At 48.8% G+C, this 19,938-nt stretch overlaps 2 protein-coding genes across 2 annotated transcripts in view; both read right to left on the bottom strand.

Annotated features, from left to right (window-relative positions):
* The window catches only part of SRRM4 (serine/arginine repetitive matrix 4), a 162,802-nt gene extending 144,153 nt beyond the window's left edge, over positions 1 to 18,649 (bottom strand). The window contains exon 1 of the mRNA XM_079942604.1: positions 18,231 to 18,649. Within this exon, the coding sequence (XP_079798730.1) occupies positions 18,231 to 18,361 (131 nt within the window). The 5' untranslated portion in view covers positions 18,362 to 18,649. The remainder of the gene's footprint in view (positions 1 to 18,230) is intronic.
* Positions 1 to 19,938, bottom strand: part of SUDS3 (SDS3 homolog, SIN3A corepressor complex component) — a 597,049-nt gene that overhangs the window by 95,650 nt on the left and 481,461 nt on the right. The gene's annotated exons all lie outside the window — the stretch shown is intronic.

Genomic DNA, 19,938 nt, shown 5'->3' with positions numbered 1-19,938 from the left:
GTTTCTTGAGAAAACTCAGAACAGCCCAAGGATAGGACTGTCCATGGCTAGATGACTTGTAATCACAAAATCTAGGTTCCAATGGTAAGTGTACTTTCTGTGTTCTCTTTGCCTCTCTTTTCCCAGAGATTTCTCTCGCACCTAGAAACAGTTTAACCCAATCCTGGCTAAAGCTCTGGTCTGGCTTTGCCCAAATGGTGACCAACACCACTATGGACTTTAATACAGGACCAGTCACTGGAAACACAGGGTCCACTGGAGTGAAATATATTGGAGATCCCATGGCGCCTGGGTCCAAGTCCCTTCCTTTCCCGTGACTAGCTGTGCAGGGGTGAGGAGAGGATCCTAGGAGTAGGTGGCGCTCCTCCTTAGCTACAGGTGACCACGCCAACTCCCGCCGGTCACCTCCCAATTGTTCATTCCCATCCTTAAAGAGAACCAGCAAGAAAACTATCTGCTCACTCCTATAAAATGGTAGACTCCCAGGTGTGCATCTGGGTGCTTCTTTGGTGTGCCAGATGTGCTAGGCTCCTTTCTAATTTATCATCTCCAATGCTCACAGTAACCTTGGAAGAAAGTTATTTCCCCCAGTTTAGAGGTGATAAAATTGGGGCTTGGGGTAGTGAAATATAGTACCATGCTGGGGTTACTTGGCTGTGCTATTCAAAGTATCACACGCCACACATAGTGTACAAAGTACAGTCCGAGCAGAGCAGAAAGTACCTTCCAAACTCCCGGCACCATTTTTGATGTGTCAAAGGATGTGAAGAAAAAGGATACCTGCTCCACCCACCTTATAGAATTAAAGCACTAGAGCACAGCTCAAGGGCACAAATATACACAAAGTATTTGAAAAATGTAAAACACTATATAAATGCAAATTATTAATTAATAGGCTAATTAATTGATTGACAAGGAGTTTGTATAACATGGAGGTTAAGCGCGTGGGCTCTGGAATCAGATAGGACTGGGTTTGATGAAGTTTTGACCTCCCTGAATCTCAGTTTCCTCTTCCTCGAAATAGAGATAAGAATATTTCCCGTCTCATAGGGCACTGTGAAGCTTTAATGAGTCAGTATACACGAAATGTTTAGTATAATGTCTGACTCACACTGCTACTATTTTTACAGATAACTCTGTCTCAGTTTTTTCTTCTGTGAAATGGAAAAAAATAATTCGACCCATCGCATGGTGCTTTCATAATTTGAAACTCTTTTAAGAATACAGTATGCCAGGGTTTCCCTGGTGGTGCAGCGGTTGAGAGTCCGCCTGCCGATGCAGGGGACACGGGTTCGTGCCCCGGTCCGGGAAGATCCCACATGCCGCAGAGCGGCTGGGCCCGTGAGCCATGGCCGCTGAGCCTGCGCATCCCGAGCCTGTGCTCCGCAACGGGAGAGGCCACAACAGTGAGAGGCCCGCGTACCACAAAAAAAAAAAAAAAAAAAGAATGCAGTATGCCAATTCTGATGATAAATCACCCCCAAACTGAACAGAGGCTGGACACAGCTGGGAAAAGATGTGGCGGGAGAAGACTGGCATCCCTGAGGCCAGCCCTCCCTGCTGCATCCCCACCCCCGCCTTGCTGCACAGCAACTCAGGCGCTCTAGGCAAGACGAAGCTGGCTTTCATCGCCCTGGCTCTGAGTTCCGGAGCCCCAGCAGCAGATCTGGCTCCTGCAGCCTCCCAGCATCCTGCTGGGAGAACACAAAGCCAGAAATGGCTCCCTTGGTGCAGGACACCCCTTCTCCCCCTCGCCCTGCTTCAGCGCCCTGACTGGCCTGAGGAGATGGTGAAATGTGTCTGCTTGGCCTGGCATACTGTGGATCAGCAGTGGGCAGGCTGGTCCTTGAGCCCCGTCTCCATCCAGATTGTCTGGTCTTCTGAATCTCTCCCGGTAGCCAACTCCTCTAGAACTCGCTGATTCAACAAATACTTACTGTGTACCTAGTTTGTGCAAAGCACTGAACTAGATACTTTCCCATTACAAGCGCAGCCCAATCTCTTCGTTCTCTAAACCACCTCTCCCGGGGTATATAACACAATGCCTGTTCACAGCTCTAAGTAAATATGGATTGGGTAGCAGTTGTGTCCTGGGTCCTGTGCTAGTGGCTGGGTATATGGAGATAAACAAGACAAAGCCCTCTGGCCAGATACATACATTCAGGCACTAACTAACAGGTTCCGGGATTGCTCTTCTATTGACATTTCTATTCATCAACCTAATGGTTTATGTATTTAACAGTAGTTATCAGAGCTGGTTAGCCACTGTCTAGCTTCTTTAGCCTTGGGCAAGTGACCTTCCCTTTGTGAGGTTCTGTTTTCTTATCTGTTTAATGGGGGGAGGGGGTGTTTTGTGATGAGCATTAATTGAAACAATGAATGTAAAAAGCATAGCACCAACAGCAAGGATACTACTTGATCTGATCCTTCCCAAAGCTGTAGCATTCCCTTCCTGGGCAAGATAAATATATAGCATGCATACTGCGACCTTCCTTTCTTGCACCAAGGACAGACATCACTAATGAATCAAAGCATTCTTTGTTACTCATCTCAGATGTAGCCCCAGAAGCCTTCTCAGCACAGTGATTCGGGCACATACTACTAATTGATTGAAGCTGTTGACATCCTCTATGGAACTTTTGTTGTTGTTGTTGTTGTACGAGGGCCTCTCACTGTTGTGGCCTCTCCCGTTGCGGAGCACAGGCTCCAGACGCGCAGGCTCAGCGGCCATGGCTCACGGGCCCAGCCGCTCCACGGCATGTGGGATCTTCCCGGACTGGGGCACAAACCCGCGTCCCCTGCATCGGCAGGCGGACCCTCAACCACTGCGCCACCAGGGAAGCCCCTATGGAACTTTTTTTTTGCCATCCTGCCCTTACTTCACTCAGTTGCATAGGTCTGTAGTTTAGCTGACACTCCAATGAATATCTCTTTCCTCCCTGAACTTTACTCTTGGGTCTTGAGTGTAACCTCCTTAGAGACTGAACTACATGGGCATAGGCCCAGATGCATGCAGGTGGTGCCCATTATATGTATGTATTGACTGATGTGCCTCTGATCAGCAAATGTGGCTCCCATTCTGCTGACTTGTTGAATGAACTTGGGCAAGTCAGTTCTCATCTCTGGACAATTTTGATATTATTTTCTCATAGGTAGTGTGTTAGTAGAACAGAGTGGTTAAAATCTTGACTGCTGGGGTCTTACAAGCTTGGGTTTGAATCCTGGATCCACTTCCTAGCTGTGTTACCTTGGAGAAGTCACATAACGTTTCTGAACTTCAGCTTCCTCATCTGTTAACTGGAGATGTCTTAAAAGTACCCACCTCAAAAGCGTAAAGGTAATACTGCATGGAAATGGGATACTGTTTTGAGATCCTGATCTACTTGTTTTTTTTCTCCCTGTATTTTCCCCTTTTCTTTTTTACCATTTAAGCAGATCATGGGTTCTACCCTCCTTGCCTCGGGGGAGGCATGTGTCAGGGCTGAAAACAGGAAGAATATGAGAGTGTTTTTAGCTTTTGCTTTTTGGAAAACTCAAAGCCTTTAGGGGAAGAGGATTTACAGACCTAAGGAGAGAGTCCTGAAGAAACACAAAGGAAGAAAGATTTCTCCAGAGCAGAAAGAGATTGCCTCTGCTGGGGAGTGGAGAGGAGAGAAGATGGGAGGGGAAGGGAGAGGAGGAGAGGGGAGGAGGGAGAGGTCTGTAAGACCAGAAAAGTCCCATGTGGGCAGAAATGATGGGTGTCTCCATGGTAATATGTGTGAATTGATGGTCAAGCTGGGCAACCTTGGGCAAGTAAAATAACCTCTCTGGACCCGTGTTCTTACAATGTAAGGCTGTCTTTAATCACCCTACAATTTAGTGCAAGGAAATGGGACATCCTTGTGCTTAACAAGTATCTATTCTCCCACGCTCTTCCTCAACACCAATGATTCCACTTGCGATCCTCTGCATTGCCATGTTTGGGTTTAGCTCTGGGCAAGAAAACACATGGTTAACTACCAATATCTCTTGTGTCCTTGTCTTGAAGGGTTGTCCCTCTTCATGGATGGTTCGATAATCCTCTTGTTGGGCATGAAAGGCAATTCCCACTGGCGGACTCTCCTTCTGAGTAACTGCCCCGTGTGAAAAAGGACCACCACTACCCCCAGGCAACCCCTCACCCAGCCCCATGAGGTCAGCCTCCCTGCTGGGCAGGCCCTTCCCTCTCTGCTGGAGCCCAGTCTTTGCGGAAGCTTCCACTGAAGTGATCATCTAGAAACTTGAAAGCAGGAGAAAGCTAGGCCTCACCAGTGACATTCCCCATATCGTGCCTGTGGGGAAGCAAGAGTTGGGTAGGAGAGAAGACTGGCAGCAAGTACATCTCGGTTATAACCCTAACTCTGGCCCTTACAAGGTGGTAACCTTGGCCAAGTTGCTTAAAGCCTCTAAGTCTCACTTCCACCATCAGCAAAATGGGGACAGTGCTATCTACTGCATAGGACTGGGGGTGAATTCGGTGAAGTGACACCTACAAATGGCCCAGCGTAGAGCTTAGTTTATAAGCAGCAATATCTAAAATTGCACGGCATTACAACTAACTCACTGATCTCTGGCCAGTCGCTTTACCTGTTCAGACCTTAACTCTCTTTTCGACAAAATTAACTCCTGCCATGCCTGCTAATTGCTAGTTATTAATAGACATGCCTCTCCTACTAGAATGTGAGCAACTTGAGATATCTTTATTCATGACTATGCTTTGCATATAGTAGAAGCTCAGTGCTGGGTGAAGGTATGAATGGATAATCAGAAGGGATTTCAGATGTGAAATCCCCTTGCACGAGTTTTAACAAAGGATCATAGCAATTGTGATTCTTTGTTTCTGACAAGAATGAGTAAGTACAATCATTTAAATCTCGATAGCAAAAGGCCTCAGAGAAAAACCAACAAACGTAAAGTGCCTAAATTCCTTGGGACCACAATGTTTTAGGTGTCTTACAAAGAACGAAGATTGGGAGAACAAGTTCAACCGGGCTTTATGCCTGTAAGGTCTTAGAAAATAAATGATCTGAGCTGCCATTTCTTATCATCTGTTAAATGAAATCAATAAACCTTACTTTACCATAAATATAGGGAAATGGTAAAGAAAGGCACAAAGTAGATGCTCAATAAATGTTGGTTGGTTGGTTGATTGATTGGTTGGTTGAATGAATGGATGGATGGATGGGAGAAGAAAATATCTGGAAAAAGGATGAAGGGACAAATAGCTGGAGAATAGATGAAGGGATGGATGAAATAATGAATAAATAAACGAATGGTTCCTTGATCAATGGATGGGTGTAGGGTAGATGGATGGATGGAGGGATGGATGAGTGACTACGTAGTGGATGGATAAATAAATGAATAGAGGAATAGATGATGAGTTAATGGATGGATGGGTGGATGTGTCGGTCAAGTTCGTAGCAAGTGTGAAGTACCGTGCCTATGAAGAATGACCGTGACTGCATAATAGATGCACCTAAATGGGTCAGCTTGGGGTAGGTGTTGCAATTAGAAGCCCCAAATTTCTCACTCAAGAAACACTTATTCTCCCTGTTTCTCTCCCTCCCTTCCCTAGGGAAACTTGCTTCCAGGAAAGCTGCTCATTAATGTAGCATCAAACTCCTTCAGTGAGTTTGTTCACCTGAAAATAAAACTGGGCAGTACTAGTGGACATATGTCTTGAACTATGTTCTCTCTCACGCATCACTGTGGCACTGGGATGGAGCAACGTAAACAGCTTGTCAAGAACTTCCTCGTTTCCCTATGGTACTCCTAATTTTTCTGATCTTTCCTTCCTACACCAGGAGATTGGCAGAGCAGGCATTCCCAACAAGAGCTAGTAAGAGTTACCAGCACAGGATTCAAATCGCATCTCTGACATCACCTAGCTGTGTGAGCTTAGACAAGTTACTTACCTTTCTGATCCCGAATTTTCCCATCTACAAAATGGAAATTGTCATAATATCTAACTACCTTAAAAAATGGTTCAGTGGATTAAGTGATATACTGCAGATAAAGCATTTTGCTCAGTGATTGGCATGTAGTAAGTACTCAGAAACTATGATTAGGAACTATTACTAAAACTTTGACAGGTGAAGAAGTTGAAACACTGACATTCATGAGGTCACTGAGGCAGAGAAGTAAACCCTGGGAGTCAGGAGACCTGGGTTCTGATTCACTATTTATCTTTGGGCAGGTAAGTACCTTTTCCTCTCTGAGCCTTTCTTTCTCTACCTGTGTAATAGGGAATGGAACCCATGAGCTCGGAGATTTAGGGGTATAATCGCAGTGTCTTTTCGCCCTCCCCCTCTACCAAACTGACTCTCTTTTGAACATGAACCTTAATGTCCAAGGGCAATCACTCCTAACAGGTAAAACCAGGAATCAGCAACTATTCAAGTTAGAGACTTTTGTCACCCTGATGCAGATGAGGCTCAGGGTAGCGAAGTGACTTGCACAAAATCACACAGCTAATAGACGGTGGGATAGGATTGAAGCCCAAGCTTATCAACCACAGAGCCAGAACTCATCCAACTATGCAACCCCTTTCCCTTGGCATGTGTCATAGCCGCGTTTGCTTGGTGAATGGGAGGTGATGCCTCCCTGAGGGCTGGATGAGCAGGGTGGCTGGAGGAGTATGCTGAGCACCGAGAATTTCCACGGAGAGGGAAGGCAATGGGGTCTTTTGGACCAGAGTGGGGACAGCGAACATCAGCTGGCTGTGACGGCACCTAGCCCAAGTGACAAGACGGCAAACATCAAAAACACCTAGGAGCACTTAGACCAGTCCCCAGTTCCTGCATTCAAACTATCACTGGGGATAGACTGAGAGTTGATTTGCTAAAGGGCCATAAATGCTATATAGGTCCAGGGTGGAACAGCCAGTGGTTTGGGGTGCGGATGAGTACAGGCAGTGGATGGCAATCATATTAGCTCTTTTCCTCTCCCCTGGAACCCACTGATGCTCTACAAGGAACCCACTGTCTCTGGCATTAATTGCTTGTGAGGCCTTAGGCAAGTTACTTAACTACTCTGGGCTGGATTCCTTCCATAAAAGGAAGTTAGGGAGGGCGGGATGAAGAGACTCTTAAGGCCACCCCTAACTCTCTTAGTGGCAAGATGTCCTTTCTTGGGGGAGCGGGGTGGTCACACATAACCACCCCCATGGAAGGAAGGTTTCCAGACACATGCTCCTCCCACTGTAGTTTGGGGCCTGTTTCCCCTCAATCAGGCCCCTGCAATGATGGGGTAAATTTCTTCCTAAGGCTCCTGAGCTCTGAGTCCCCCTTGCTGTTTTGGGGTCCTACTCCAATGTGTCCCTCCTCCCTTGGCCATTAAAAGGGATGTCACTCTAAGGGATGTCTCCACTTACGAAAAGGAGCATACACAGGGGGCAGCTGTGTGAGGCATGAGGCTGGTACACTTAGTGTAGAGAAAGAAGGGGGCTTCAATGGGGGTAACACTGGCAATGCAGGCTGGTCAATGACCAGAGCTGGTCACACCTTTCCTCCCCTTGCCTGGTGGATCCATGCTCAGTGCACAAGCTCCTGGGGTCACACATTTTGTCTGCAGTGGGATGGGGACACTGCACTTGGAGTCAAGAGACCCGGGGTTTATTCTGGGTCTTTATAAGACCTTAAGCCTCAGTTTCTTCTTCTGCAAAATGGACATAAAACTGGCACTTAACTGTTGTGAGAATCAAATGAGGTCAACAGTAATAGTTAAACCACCACCACCACCACCACAATAATGTATCACGATTTCATGGTGTGACTTTTGGCAAGTCACTTCATATCTCTGAGCCTCATTTGTCCTATTTGTAAAATGGGAATACACTAATTTTTCTGCTTTCTTCTCCAAGGAACTCTGAGCAGTGTGGTGTCTTAGAACTGGGTGTCAGGTGGCCCGTATGTCAGCTATACATTGGGCGTTAACATTCTGATGCTCCACAAAGTGCCCTGTGGACTCTCTGTGCCCCTGTCTCCCCATCTATAAAATAAAGAGGCTGTGTTCGAGTCCCTCCAATGTCCCCTCTGGCCCTCCCGTTCTGACTGCCGACTAAATGCCCCAGTGAGCTGACACTGGCTAATAAGGAGCTGATCACTGGGATGTGCTATTGTGGTGATGGTTTCCGGCTAGAAAAAACCGTCCACACAGTAAAGAGTTGCCCTGAGCCTACCTACCCTCTATGGGAGTGGGCTGGGCCCCAGAATCACCTGCCGCCTGGCCTTGGAAGGGCGGCTGGCCAGAGAAAAGCCTCCTTAGTGGCTGAAAGCTCTGAAATATGATCCCAGGAACAGCCAGGCTGAGTACAGATGGACATCTCATCAGGATCCCCAGACCAGGCTTTGGGCGGCATATGCCACAAGAGGTCTTCATGGGGCAGGATGCCATATCTCACAGCGAGGGGTCGGGGGCAAGAGCGAGCAGTGTCTGATCTCCTGACCACAGCAGGGAAGCTCACACACAAACCTTGATGTTGGGCAAACACCACTTCACCGAACCCAGAGCTCACCCAGGCTGACTCAGGCTACGTAAGGGCCTTGGACAAGTCCTTCCCCTTTTGTGGGTCTCAGTCTCCCTATCTGCAAAATGAGGAGCCGAACTACATGAGCAGGTCCTAGAAACCTTCTGACCTCTTAACTCTCTCAGTAAGAAGTTTTGAGAATGAACCCTCAGGTAAGTGTATTTATAAATTATATCTGTACAGTTGTTCCGATACATTATAAATATTATAAAACGTATCTTTCTGTCCTCCACGTGTAAAATGAGGAGACTGGATAATCTCCTAAAGGTCCCTTTAGCTCTAAAATTCTGAAGATGTATGTCTGTAGGTCTCTGAGTTTCCTCATCTGTACCATGCACTTATATACCCTCAATCATTCATTCAACAAACATCTAAAGAAAATGGGCCAACCACGGGCCACTGTTCTAGGTGCTGAGATACAGCAAGGAATGAGACAGACATGGTCTCCACCCTCGGTAGTTCAAAGAGTTCTCCTGTGAATCAAAGGAAACACTGCTGTTTTTGAATATTGGAAATTCCATGTGGTTCAGACTATTAGGTATAAGAATGATTTAATGAGGTGAAATTGCTACAATTCATGCATTCAACCAACATTTGTTTGGCCCCCTACTATGTATCAAGTGCAAAAGGTAAACCAACAAGCAGATTGACATGATGCTTTCGGTCTATTAGAAGAGGTACACTTCAACCAATGATCCCGTAAGTCAGTGTAAAATTACAAATGTGTCGAGAACCAAGAGAGATACTATAGTGATGAGAGTCTGTAATGCCAGGTGTGACCTAGTCTAGAGCATTGTGGGAGGATTCCCTAAGGAGATGACATTTGAGTTGAGATCTGAAAGCGGAGTAGGTATAAATTAGGCACCAAGGGAGAGGGACAGCTTTCTTGGCATCATGTGCAAAGGCCTGGTGGCAGAAAGGGCATGGAAAATTTGAGTGACTAAAAGGAGGAATGGGATGCAGCCGGAGCAGACGGAGTGAGAAGCAGCATTTTAGAAATGATCTTGGGGGAGGTGGCTAGAGGCTGTACCATGGCAGGGAGTCATCAAGGCCTAAAGTTCTGCAAACCAATGGACAGTGATGCAGGGCTTTAGACGAGGGTAAGGAGGGTGTATATGGTCTGGATTACTTTTCAAAGAGGTTCTTCTAGCTCGACATGGAGATGGGTAAGAAGGGTAAGGACACAGGAAGACAGTGTTACCGTCAGTGGTGTGAGACGGGATTACAACAATGGCAATTGCCTAAGCTGACTGGACGTAAAATACGATGATTAAAGTAACACAAAAACACCCATGACCTTAAAATCCAAACCACAGTGACAGGATGTACAGCAGGTAGAGAAGAACATATTTGCCATTGAGCAGACTTGATTTCAGATCCTGGTTTCGTACTTACATACTATGTGACCTTGGACAAGCCACACTTCACCTCTCTGGTCTCAGCTTTTCCTTTTCTGCAAAGTGTACTAGACTATAAACTTCTCAGTTAAGAGCTCTGGGTTTTTATTCCAATTATGACTCACCAGCCATGTTCCCATGAGCAGGTCACTTCTACTCTCTGAGCCTCAGTTTCCTCATCTGTAAAATTGGGTCTTCAAAATACCTCTCTCCTAAAGTTACTGTGAGGATGGAATCAGACAACAGATGAAACGTGTTTGGCACAGGGCTGGGCACATAACAACGTAAGGCGCTCGGCACACACATTCCCACCGTGAGCAAGTGCGCGCACACGCTATGAATGCACACGCGTCAGGCCCAGATGGCTCCTCTCTTCCCGTAGGAGTGGTAACTGCCTTGTAAAATCCCAGCTCACTTGCCTAAGCTTCACTTTCAATGAAGCCAGAGAACAGTGATCCGCTGGTGTTTCTGCTCAGCGAACCTGTCAGCGGGATGTAAGCCCAGGGAATTCAGCAACGAAGGGATTCTCCTGATGAGAAACATTTGCGTCCAGAGGATCTTAATATTTGTTTGCAACAGACAAATGCAGACGTGAATTACTTAATGACTGTTTTAGGGTTCGGCATGGTTCCTGGATTTGGTTTGGCTTTGTCTCTATGACATCTTAATTCTGTGTTTTATTTCTCAGAGCTCTACATACAGGCTGTGGCATATGGGAGCTCCCTCAGCAAAATCTCCAATGGAGATGGGGGAGGGAAGGGGAGAGAGAGAGAGAGAGAGAGAGAGAGAGGGAGAGAGAGGGGGAGAGAGAGAGAGAGAGAGAGAGAGAGAGAGAGAGGGAGGGAGGGAGGGAGGGAGGGAGGGAGAGAGGGAGAGAGAGAGAGGGAGAGAGGGAGAGAGAGAGAGGGAGAGAGGGAGAGAGAGAGAGAGGGAGAGAGGGAGGGAGAGGGAGGGAGGGAGAGGGAGGGAGAGAGAGAGAGAGGGAGAGAGGGAGAGAGAGAGAGAGAGAGAGGGAGAGAGGGAGAGAGAGAGAGAGAGAGAGGGAGAGAGGGAGAGAGAGAGGGAGAGAGAGAGGGAGAGAGGGAGAGAGAGAGAGAGAGAGAGAGAGAGGGAGAGAGAGGGAGAGAGAGGGGGAGAGAGAGAGAGAGAGAGAGAGAGAGAGAGAGAGGGAGGGAGGGAGGGGGAGAGAGAGAGAGAGAGAGGGAGAGAGGGGGAGAGAGAGAGAGAGAGAGGGAGAGAGGGAGGGAGAGGGAGGGAGGGAGAGGGAGGGAGGGAGAGGGGGAGAGAGAGAGAGAGAGAGAGAGGGAGGGAGAGAGAGAGAGGGAGAGGGAGAGAGGGAGAGGGAGAGAGGGAGAGAAAGAGCGTGCGAGCGCAGACTGTAGCTTCAAGGGTGTGTGGCAAAGGGGCTGTGAGGTGAGAGGGATAGTATAGATTTGCACCCATGGATACGAGAGATACACCAAGCCCTCACCGTCATGGGAATAAGATTTGCCACTTCTATTTGGAAGTCTAAACAGTGTCTTTTTCAATTTCCTAATCTGATTGATCACAATCAGAGTGATGTGTAAATTTCATGTTTGTCCATAACACATGGAGGGGCCCAGCTAAGCTTCTGACTCTGCGGTTCAAAGTCATCCCTGGTTGCACTAGAGTCGGGAGAGAGGAGCCAAGAGAAGCAGATCAGACCAGGGACCCTGACTGAGAGGGCAGGAGCGCCCCTGCGACCCCCTCCATCCCCCCAGCCTAGGAGCTGAGGACCTGGGAAGTCCTTAGATGTCTTACAAGGCCCTGCTTGATCTGTTTCCTGCCTATGTCCAGGGAGTCAGCTCCTGTCAGTCTCCCCCTCACCCATTCTGCTCCAGCCACACTGACCTCCTTGCTATTTCTCAAATACATCAAGCATGCTTCCACCTCAGGGCCTTCGCACATGCTGTTCCCTCAAACACTTTCCCCCCAGTAATCCTCATGGCTGGCTCCCTCCCTTCTCCAGGTCCCTGGCCACTCCATCCAATAAAGCCATCCCCGCCCTCACCCTCTAGCCTTTTGCTCAGCTTCATTCTTTTTAAAAGCACTTACTACCACCTGACCTTATACTATTTGTTTGTTTCTTCATTTACTATTTTTCTCCCCCATGAGAGCGGGGGGCTTCATGCTGTTCACTGCTATACCAAGCAGGAGCTCAAGGAAATTGTTGAATGAATGAAGTACAGCTTTGGTTTTTAGCCACAGGCAGCTTCTTCTTCTTTGTACATTCATTCCCCGGTGGTTTATTTTCTCTTTGACATGTATGGGCTCACTCTGCTCCCCCCAGCGTCGGTGGCTGCTTGAGGAATGAAGACCGGATTTTGTTTTAGCCAGCGCTGGACCATGAAGGACAAGAAACCTAACAGCCCATGCCCGCGTCTGTATCCTTCAGCCACTGACAGGGGAGTTGGGAGATTTATATTATAAGGGCAGTTCCTTTCCATAGCCTCCCTTCATTAGCACTGACTGGGACTCCCCACAGAGAATGCCCCCTCCAGAGTTTAACCTGCTTTTTCTTCTGGGAAAAGGAAAGCTCTTTCTTGAGACTCTACGGGGAATAAAGGCTGTATTCATTCTGATCATTCCTTGCATTTGTAGGTAAAACTGATGAAGAAAAAGAATCATTCCCATTTTACAGGTGAGATAACTAAGGATTACTGTATGATAATAAGCAAGGGACTCCAGGTCTCACTGAGGGTCTCTTCTTCCTCTGATTTTCCACATCCCCCTTTCTTTATTCCTACCTACATTTATAGCACTTAAGATGATCTGCCTCTGTCATACACACTCCTGTCTATGTCTCCCTTTGCTGCTAAATTCCGAGGCCCTCAAATGGAAAGACTGCATTTCATTCATCTTTTCCTCCCTGATGGGCCTGACACGTAGGAATAATAAAAACGATCATCTATTATTAATAGTAAGAGCTACCACTGATGGAGCCCTCACTGTGTGCCGAACAGTGCTTCCCATATATTAGCTCATTCAGTCCCCCCAACAGCTCTTGGAGGTGGCTGCTATTATTAGTCCCATTTTATGGATGAGGAAACTAAGATTGAGAAGGTCAAGTTGCTTGCCAAAAGCCACGGAGCCAGTGAGCGTCTGTAAACAGTAAAAGGAAACATTTCCTGCGATTAGTTTGCCTTCAGGTCCTGTCGGATTTTTAAAACAGCTCTGTACAAATCTCCAGGGGCTCTTTTAGGCGACTGTAGTGAGAATAATCTCACTACAACTCCGTGAGATGAATATTTCACCGATGGGGAAAGTGAAGCGTAGAGAGGTGAAGTGACTAACAGATTCCAGAGCTGGGAAGTAGCCCAGCAGAATGTCAGCCTGGGTCCATCTGACTTCAGAGCCCAAGCTCTTCACCATTCTACCTCTTCTACCCCAGAAATATTCTCTCGCACCTCAGAGAAAGTCTTACTAACAAGCAATTACAGAACTCCGGTTTTGTTAAGCCCCTGCGAACTCTTCCACTTTGCAGGAAGGTAAGTCCAGCCACTCTGAAAGAAACGATATTTTTAAAAATGTACTGTGCCCCTGTGGGATGACTGAGGCGCCGTGGAGCAGAAGGCACCTGACCCAGGCTTCCATCCTCATTTAGACGAGGTAGGCTTTTAGGGACGTGGTCCCATTTTGGTGGCCTGGAGTCGGGGTGGAGTTAACGGAGACTGACACGGGCCTGGAAAGCACTTCCAAGTGACATTAAGTTCGACCTCCTGCCCCCGGACAAGCCGACATGTTCACTCACCCAGCCACACAGACATCTATATCTAGAGAGCTTCATCCTGACACTAGTGAGAGTCAAATCTATTTGCAGTGTGTGTGTGTCTCCCAGCCTCCCGGGTTGCACCGACCAGCATCCTCAGATTGTCAGGACCGGGGTGGGGCTGGGAGAGGGCTAATCTCATACTGGATCTGGACCATGTGTACTCATTCAATTAATGCATCCAACTTTCACTGAACATCTACCACAGCTCGGGTCTCTAAGACAGCACAGTTGCCAGGTGAACATGGCAGTGTCAGAAACGATCCCCTCATTGACCCTGTACACCATTCAACCAATTTCACCTTTCAGAAGGAGAAAGGTTTGACCCAAACAGTAACACTCCCTTTCCAGAGAAAATGTTCATTCATCGCCAGGGCAAGCATTTTCCCTGACCCTCGTCTCCTGGCTCTTAACCACAGGACATCGCCTCCCAACAGCCCCTCACTCTGCTCCTAGAGACAGAGTCAGCACAAATGTGCTAACTGATCTCTTGGCACGAAGGGGAGACTTGAATTAAGTGGTTCAAAGGCATTTTCCCTGCCTTACAATTTGGCCGTCTTTCCCTTTATGCAGTAAAATCTCCAATCGTTTGGAATTTATGATCCTTTAGACAGGGACTGGGCTGAAGTCTGCTTCTGGACTATTCTGCATGGAAAGGATTTTCGAAGAAAATTAATAGCTTGCCCAAAGAATGGTAAAGGGAATGCATAGTCTACTTAAGCGGGCCACCTCTCTAGCCCTTTACAAACACTCCTGTAACTACAAACAACTGAGATACTAATTACAAATGATAGTTACGTGTTCATTACGTCCTCAACTACTCTTTGTTGATCTGAATATTACAGTTTGAGTTGGCCTCCGACACTAGGTTTCCCACTTTCAGCCTAAACTTCTCAGGTGAAAACTTTTCTGGACTAAGCAATTAAAAAAGAGAATGACTTAATGCCAGGAAAACGACTATACTTCTTTGGCAGGAACAAAAGAGGGGGTCTCGTACACTCCAAGTATCTTATTGATTCATGCTAGCTCTCTTCCAGCTGGTACAGGGTGAGGTTTGCCTGGGATACTTCCCATTAGAGCTTCCATCCTGGAATAACCACCCACAGGTAACCCTTTTCACTCTTGATATGAACTACAAATTATATTGTCACTCTAGAGTTGATGGGCTAGGGATTAAAACTATGGTTTTCAAGGAATTTGAGCCTTGGCTAGACTGGCAGTGCTTGGTCATCCCTACACAAAACAGAATAATCTTCCATAGGGATGTCGCACCAATCCATTCTGAATCCAGACAATTCTTCACCAGCCCTCCACCCCCTAACTGAAAGCATCAGATCACAAAGCAGCTAACCTCCCCTCAGGGAAGGAAATATAGGACCTTAGGGAGGAAAATATGGGACTGCTCTCATCCCACCCACCTCACCTCCTGTCGCCTGTCAGGAGCTGAAATCTCACAATTTTTATGGTCAGCATTACCAGGGTGAGAAATGGGTAGGCAGGAAAAACACAATACTGGAAGGAACTGTAGATTTCCTTTGGCCATTAGAGCTCTGAGCTGTTTGTTTTAAACAATCACTCTGTCCCTCGCACTGTGGGAAGTGCTTCACCTGACTCAGTCCTCCTAACTCACTGCCTGAGACAGCTACCATTATTGTTTCTATTTTCAAGCTGACAGAACAGGCTCAGCAAGGTAGAGCCACTTGCCTAAGGCACTCCGCTAAACAGCAGAACCAGGTACTGGGGTTCGGGCCGAAGCTCAGCTCTGAGCCCTTAAGCACCGCCTCCCACACTGCTACACCGTTCGGACATTTGAGTCAGACATCTGCTCGCAACTTGATACATTATAAAGATATTGCCTCATCAAGTATGCCTCACAGAGGCGGAGAGGGAGGGACCAGGGGATGCTTTGCTTGGAGTAAGGTTGTATGATGTATGCATATTGCTATGAAATCAAAGAATTGAATGTAAGCTTCTATCCTGGTACTAAATTATCTTCAGAAACAGACTTAAAATATCCTGGGGAAGTTCACTCAGCGGGTAGTAGCCCTCATCCATAAACAAGTATTAAGTGTGCAACCAACAGGACTGGCTGGTGGTTCCTCCTCCCCCTCCCCCATCTCCCTGTAGACAGCTACTTGGGCAGATCCGCTGACTGTGAGCTGGGCCTCATTCATGGAACTAGACAACATTTCTGATGAGACCAAGTCCCCAGACTGCCTGTAGAGGAAGCTGCTGATGCTAAGCTCATGCCTCTGTCCCTTTCCTTCCTAAGAACTCTGCTTTAGAAACATGGTACTTTCACCCTTAAGTAAGCATAGAACCTTAAAAAGGAGGTAGAAATTGACCATCGCTGGATGTGGCTGGCGTGGGTGCAAATGTGGATGTTTCAGGCTTTACAGCCAGTCTGTTAAAAGACAACTCCAACCCAGCCTCCCCTCCTGAAGACTTAAACACAAAGTGGAATCTATCCTACAGAGAGGCCACGCCTGTCACAGAAGTATTAAAGAGTAAAGAGGATCCTTTCAGCACAACATAAATTAGGGACTAAATGCTCAGACTTCCACCTCGGGAGTGGTTTTCAGGGGGAAGGAGACTCAGGACGTTAAAAGACACCAGGAGTGAAATGATGCCTGGGTGGGGAGGGTTGGCTATTATGAGTCTCGTATGGATTAAATCAGGATTTGCACAAAGCTGCAGAAGCATGCGGGGTGGGAGACCTTGTGAGCAATTCATATGACTGAGAGGATGACCAGGAAAAAAGGCATGACAGGAACAGACTGACAGGCAAAAGGTGAAGTTACCAAGCAAGGTGGCCATCAGGTATGCTTATCTGAATTAAAATACCACCAGGAATCTGCTCTCCTCTCCCTGCACCCCTGAAATACATGGAATACTCGGGACCAACTGCCACACTTCTAGTTTCCAATGAAATTTCCTCTAGTCCCTTCTACAAGGGCATATTCTTTGGCCAATGCAGCACCTGATTTGCCAACAGGAGGTGCACTCCGAAGGTGGAATGGATGGCAGAAACCCAGGAAGATAAAACCACTGATGTCAAAGCTCTCTACAAAGAACCTCCTTCCAAGCAGAGCAACACCAGCTTTTGGTGGCATTTGGTGTTACTGTTCCCCTTCTCCAGCCTGTGTCACAGGATGTCCCCTCATCCCAGCCACAAATCCTGGCTGCTGCTGCTGCCACTTGCCGCCTGCTACATCCTGCTGGCCCGTCATGTTTCTAGTTCACCCATTCCCAACATGGGGTACCCGTTTTTCTTAAAGACCTGTATGAGCCAGGTCTCTATCAGACTATGAAAAGTTCTCCAGTCTGAGTTTGATTCTTAAAATATAACTCCCCCATTGGTCCTCCACCCCACACCCACTGGAAAGTTCAGATGCAGCTGTGCCACAACAGGCATTCTGTCCGAAGCGCTTTCCCAGACATGTTTTCAACCTACTCCCTAATGCAGCCTGCCAGGATTAATAAATCCTCCAAGTGGTCTCCGCTGGTCCACTTCTTTCTTTTTCTCCCACCCAACTACTCATCCAACACCAGCAAAAGAAGAGTTTTCATTCAGCCTTGATTTTCCCTGACGGAGGGCACAGGTTTCTTCCTTTCGTTCTCGAACTCCTCTAAATTGAATGATTTATGAAAACAATTGGGTCTTCTCTGTATTGGAATGCTTCTGTTCCCCCCAACCTCCTCTCAGTTTCACCCCACATCTTCTTCTCCCTCTTTCTGCCTTTCTTTCATTTCTTCCCTCATCCCCCCTCCATCACACTATTTCTATACCACCACCCAAGGATCGGTTCTTATGCCTGAGTTCAAAGCAATCAGATTCTTTTTGAAAAACCAAATAAAACTCTTCTGAGACCATCTTCACGCTCTTGGAAGGCTCCTCCCTGACTCTTGAGCTCAGACTCCTGGTTCTGCGTGCTGGAGACCAGATAGTTCAGCAGCCGCCGCCAGGAAGGTGTGGAGGAGGGCGCTGTTTAGGGTGTATTTGAGGGAATAGCATATGGGCTTTTGTCAAAACAGTCAGAGCTCACTAGTTTCTGAGCTGAGCACGGAAATGTGCCGCTGTCTCTGAACAAGGCTTGAGCTAGTTCAATCCTCATCTCTTCTTGTACAACACCTCTAACTGCCTCAAATCCACCATTCCTTCACCCCCTGTCCTCGGAGCCCTGGGATATCAAGAAAAGTTTCTCAGTCATCTCCCACCTCCACCGCCCACCCAAAGACAGCAAGACCTTTCAAACAGCGGCTGCCAGGTCAGCCGGCTGAGCGTTGCTCCCCTTAAAGACTCCCCGTCCCTCCCCACCAGCTGCCACCTCACACAAGCAATTCGTTCTCCCATGTTCCAGTGGGAGATGCAGAGTAGTGACGGGAAAAGACAGGGGCTCTGGCCCAGCTGCCTGCCTCCACCCCGCAGGGCTCTGGGGCACAGGCCAGAAAGGGGGACCATCAGGGTCTCCCCTCTTAAGCAGGAGGTCATTACCTTGGCAGCGGCTTGCGGGCCGTGATACTGGCGACAATGATGCTCTCGGGACGCGGGGTGGCCACGGCTTTAAAGGTTCCTCGCCAGAACTTCTCAAAAAGCTGTTTCTCTCCTTGTTGAACGCTCGCCATGGCCAACCAAAAGGGCCCGGGGCTCCCGGGCGCTGTCCGAAGTGCTGAAACGAGGCTTCCGGACGGGGGCACACCCGGCCCCGCTCTCTGTCCGTGTGAGACCGAGAAGGGTGGGGTGGGAGAGACAGGGGTTCAGGGCGGGGGATGGGCGCCTCAGTCCGGGCCGGCAGGGGAGGGAGAAGGCTTGTGCGCCGGTTCTCTCCGCCTTCTGGGTCGGCTCTGGGCTGCGCTCTGAGCTTGCAGAGCCTCCGCGCCCCAGGAAGGGAACGTTGGGCTGGCTTTCTCGGCAGCGCCGGAGAGAAGAGGCGACGGGGTCGTCCGTGTGTGCGTGCGCGTGTGAGCCCCGGAGCGCCCGGGTTTTGTCTCTCTCACAATGTGACGTTGGAAAAGGAGGCTGGTCGCGCGAGCCGCACTTTCCTCCCCCCTCTCCGCCTCTCCTCCGCCCCACCAACTCCCTCCGCCTCCTCAGCCTCCAGCCGCCATCTGCATAACAAAAGCCCGCAGGTCGAGGGAGGAGAAAGGGCGGGGCGCGCGCCCGTCACCGGGGCCCGGCGGCTACGGAGTTGCAGCGCTGACCCCTGAGAAAAGCACTCGCGGCACCCCGAACTGAACCGGGCGTGAGATCCTGCTTCCCAGCCCCCTCGCCTCCCCCTCCGCCGCGGGCCTTCCCCCTACCCTCTCCTGCGTGCTCTCTGGGCCCGCCGCCTCCCTTCCCAACCCCTTCACGAGTCTTGAAGAAGATCTTCTATCAAGGGAGAAAAAAAACTTAATCTATCCGCCCCCCGCCAACCTGCCCCGCCCCTCCGCCACCGCCTCACTTCTGGGAGGGGCTGTCTACAGCAGCAAGGGGACGGGGGACGTCTTCGGAATTCCTCTTTGCGCCTGGGTGCTGCGAGATCCCCACCACCCAGAAAGTGCCGTTTGATGGACCATCCGTCAACAATTCGGCCTCTCGCCATCTGCCGAGCCGGCCCCGCCCGCAGAGGGGTGCAGCGTTGCATCTGTGCACGCGGCTCTAAGGGCTATCTCTTTTGTGCCTCACTGCCAGCCAGCCCAACGTCCTGCTGCCAAACCCATGCAAAGGAAAGAGTGCCCACACCCCACCCCACCCCATCCACTCCTGCGGAACTCTGCTGCAGCCGCTTTTCCTTAAGACAGCTTGTCTCGGGAGAGGAGTCCGTTTTGGACAGGAAAGCTTTGGGGGGTGGGTTTTGAGGGGGACATCAGAAGATTATAGGGGGATACTCTTCTGTCTGTCTCCCCATCTGCTACCCCTTCCCAGTCCAGCCCTAATCCCAGAAAGTGGAAGTTCAGAATCACAATAAAACCCAGACGCAGAGGGTCTGGGCAGAATCTCTCTCCTTCACGCCCAGGGTTTTCATTAAGGAAAAGAGACACGGGACCCCTCAGCCCATCTCTCCCTTGGAGTCCTTTAATCTCAGCAGAGTTGCTACTCCCACTCCCCAGACTTCGCATTCCTGGAAGGAGGCTTCGCCAAGTCTTAAAGGCCTCCCAGCACCTGGCACTGGGTCTTGGCCACAGTGGGAATAAACTTCTTGCTGATGGTGATAGCGATG

Source organism: Stenella coeruleoalba (genome assembly GCF_951394435.1).
Source record: "Stenella coeruleoalba genome assembly, chromosome: 14".
NCBI lineage: Eukaryota > Metazoa > Chordata > Mammalia > Artiodactyla > Delphinidae > Stenella > Stenella coeruleoalba.
This window is presented reverse-complemented; position numbering and strand designations above follow the sequence as displayed.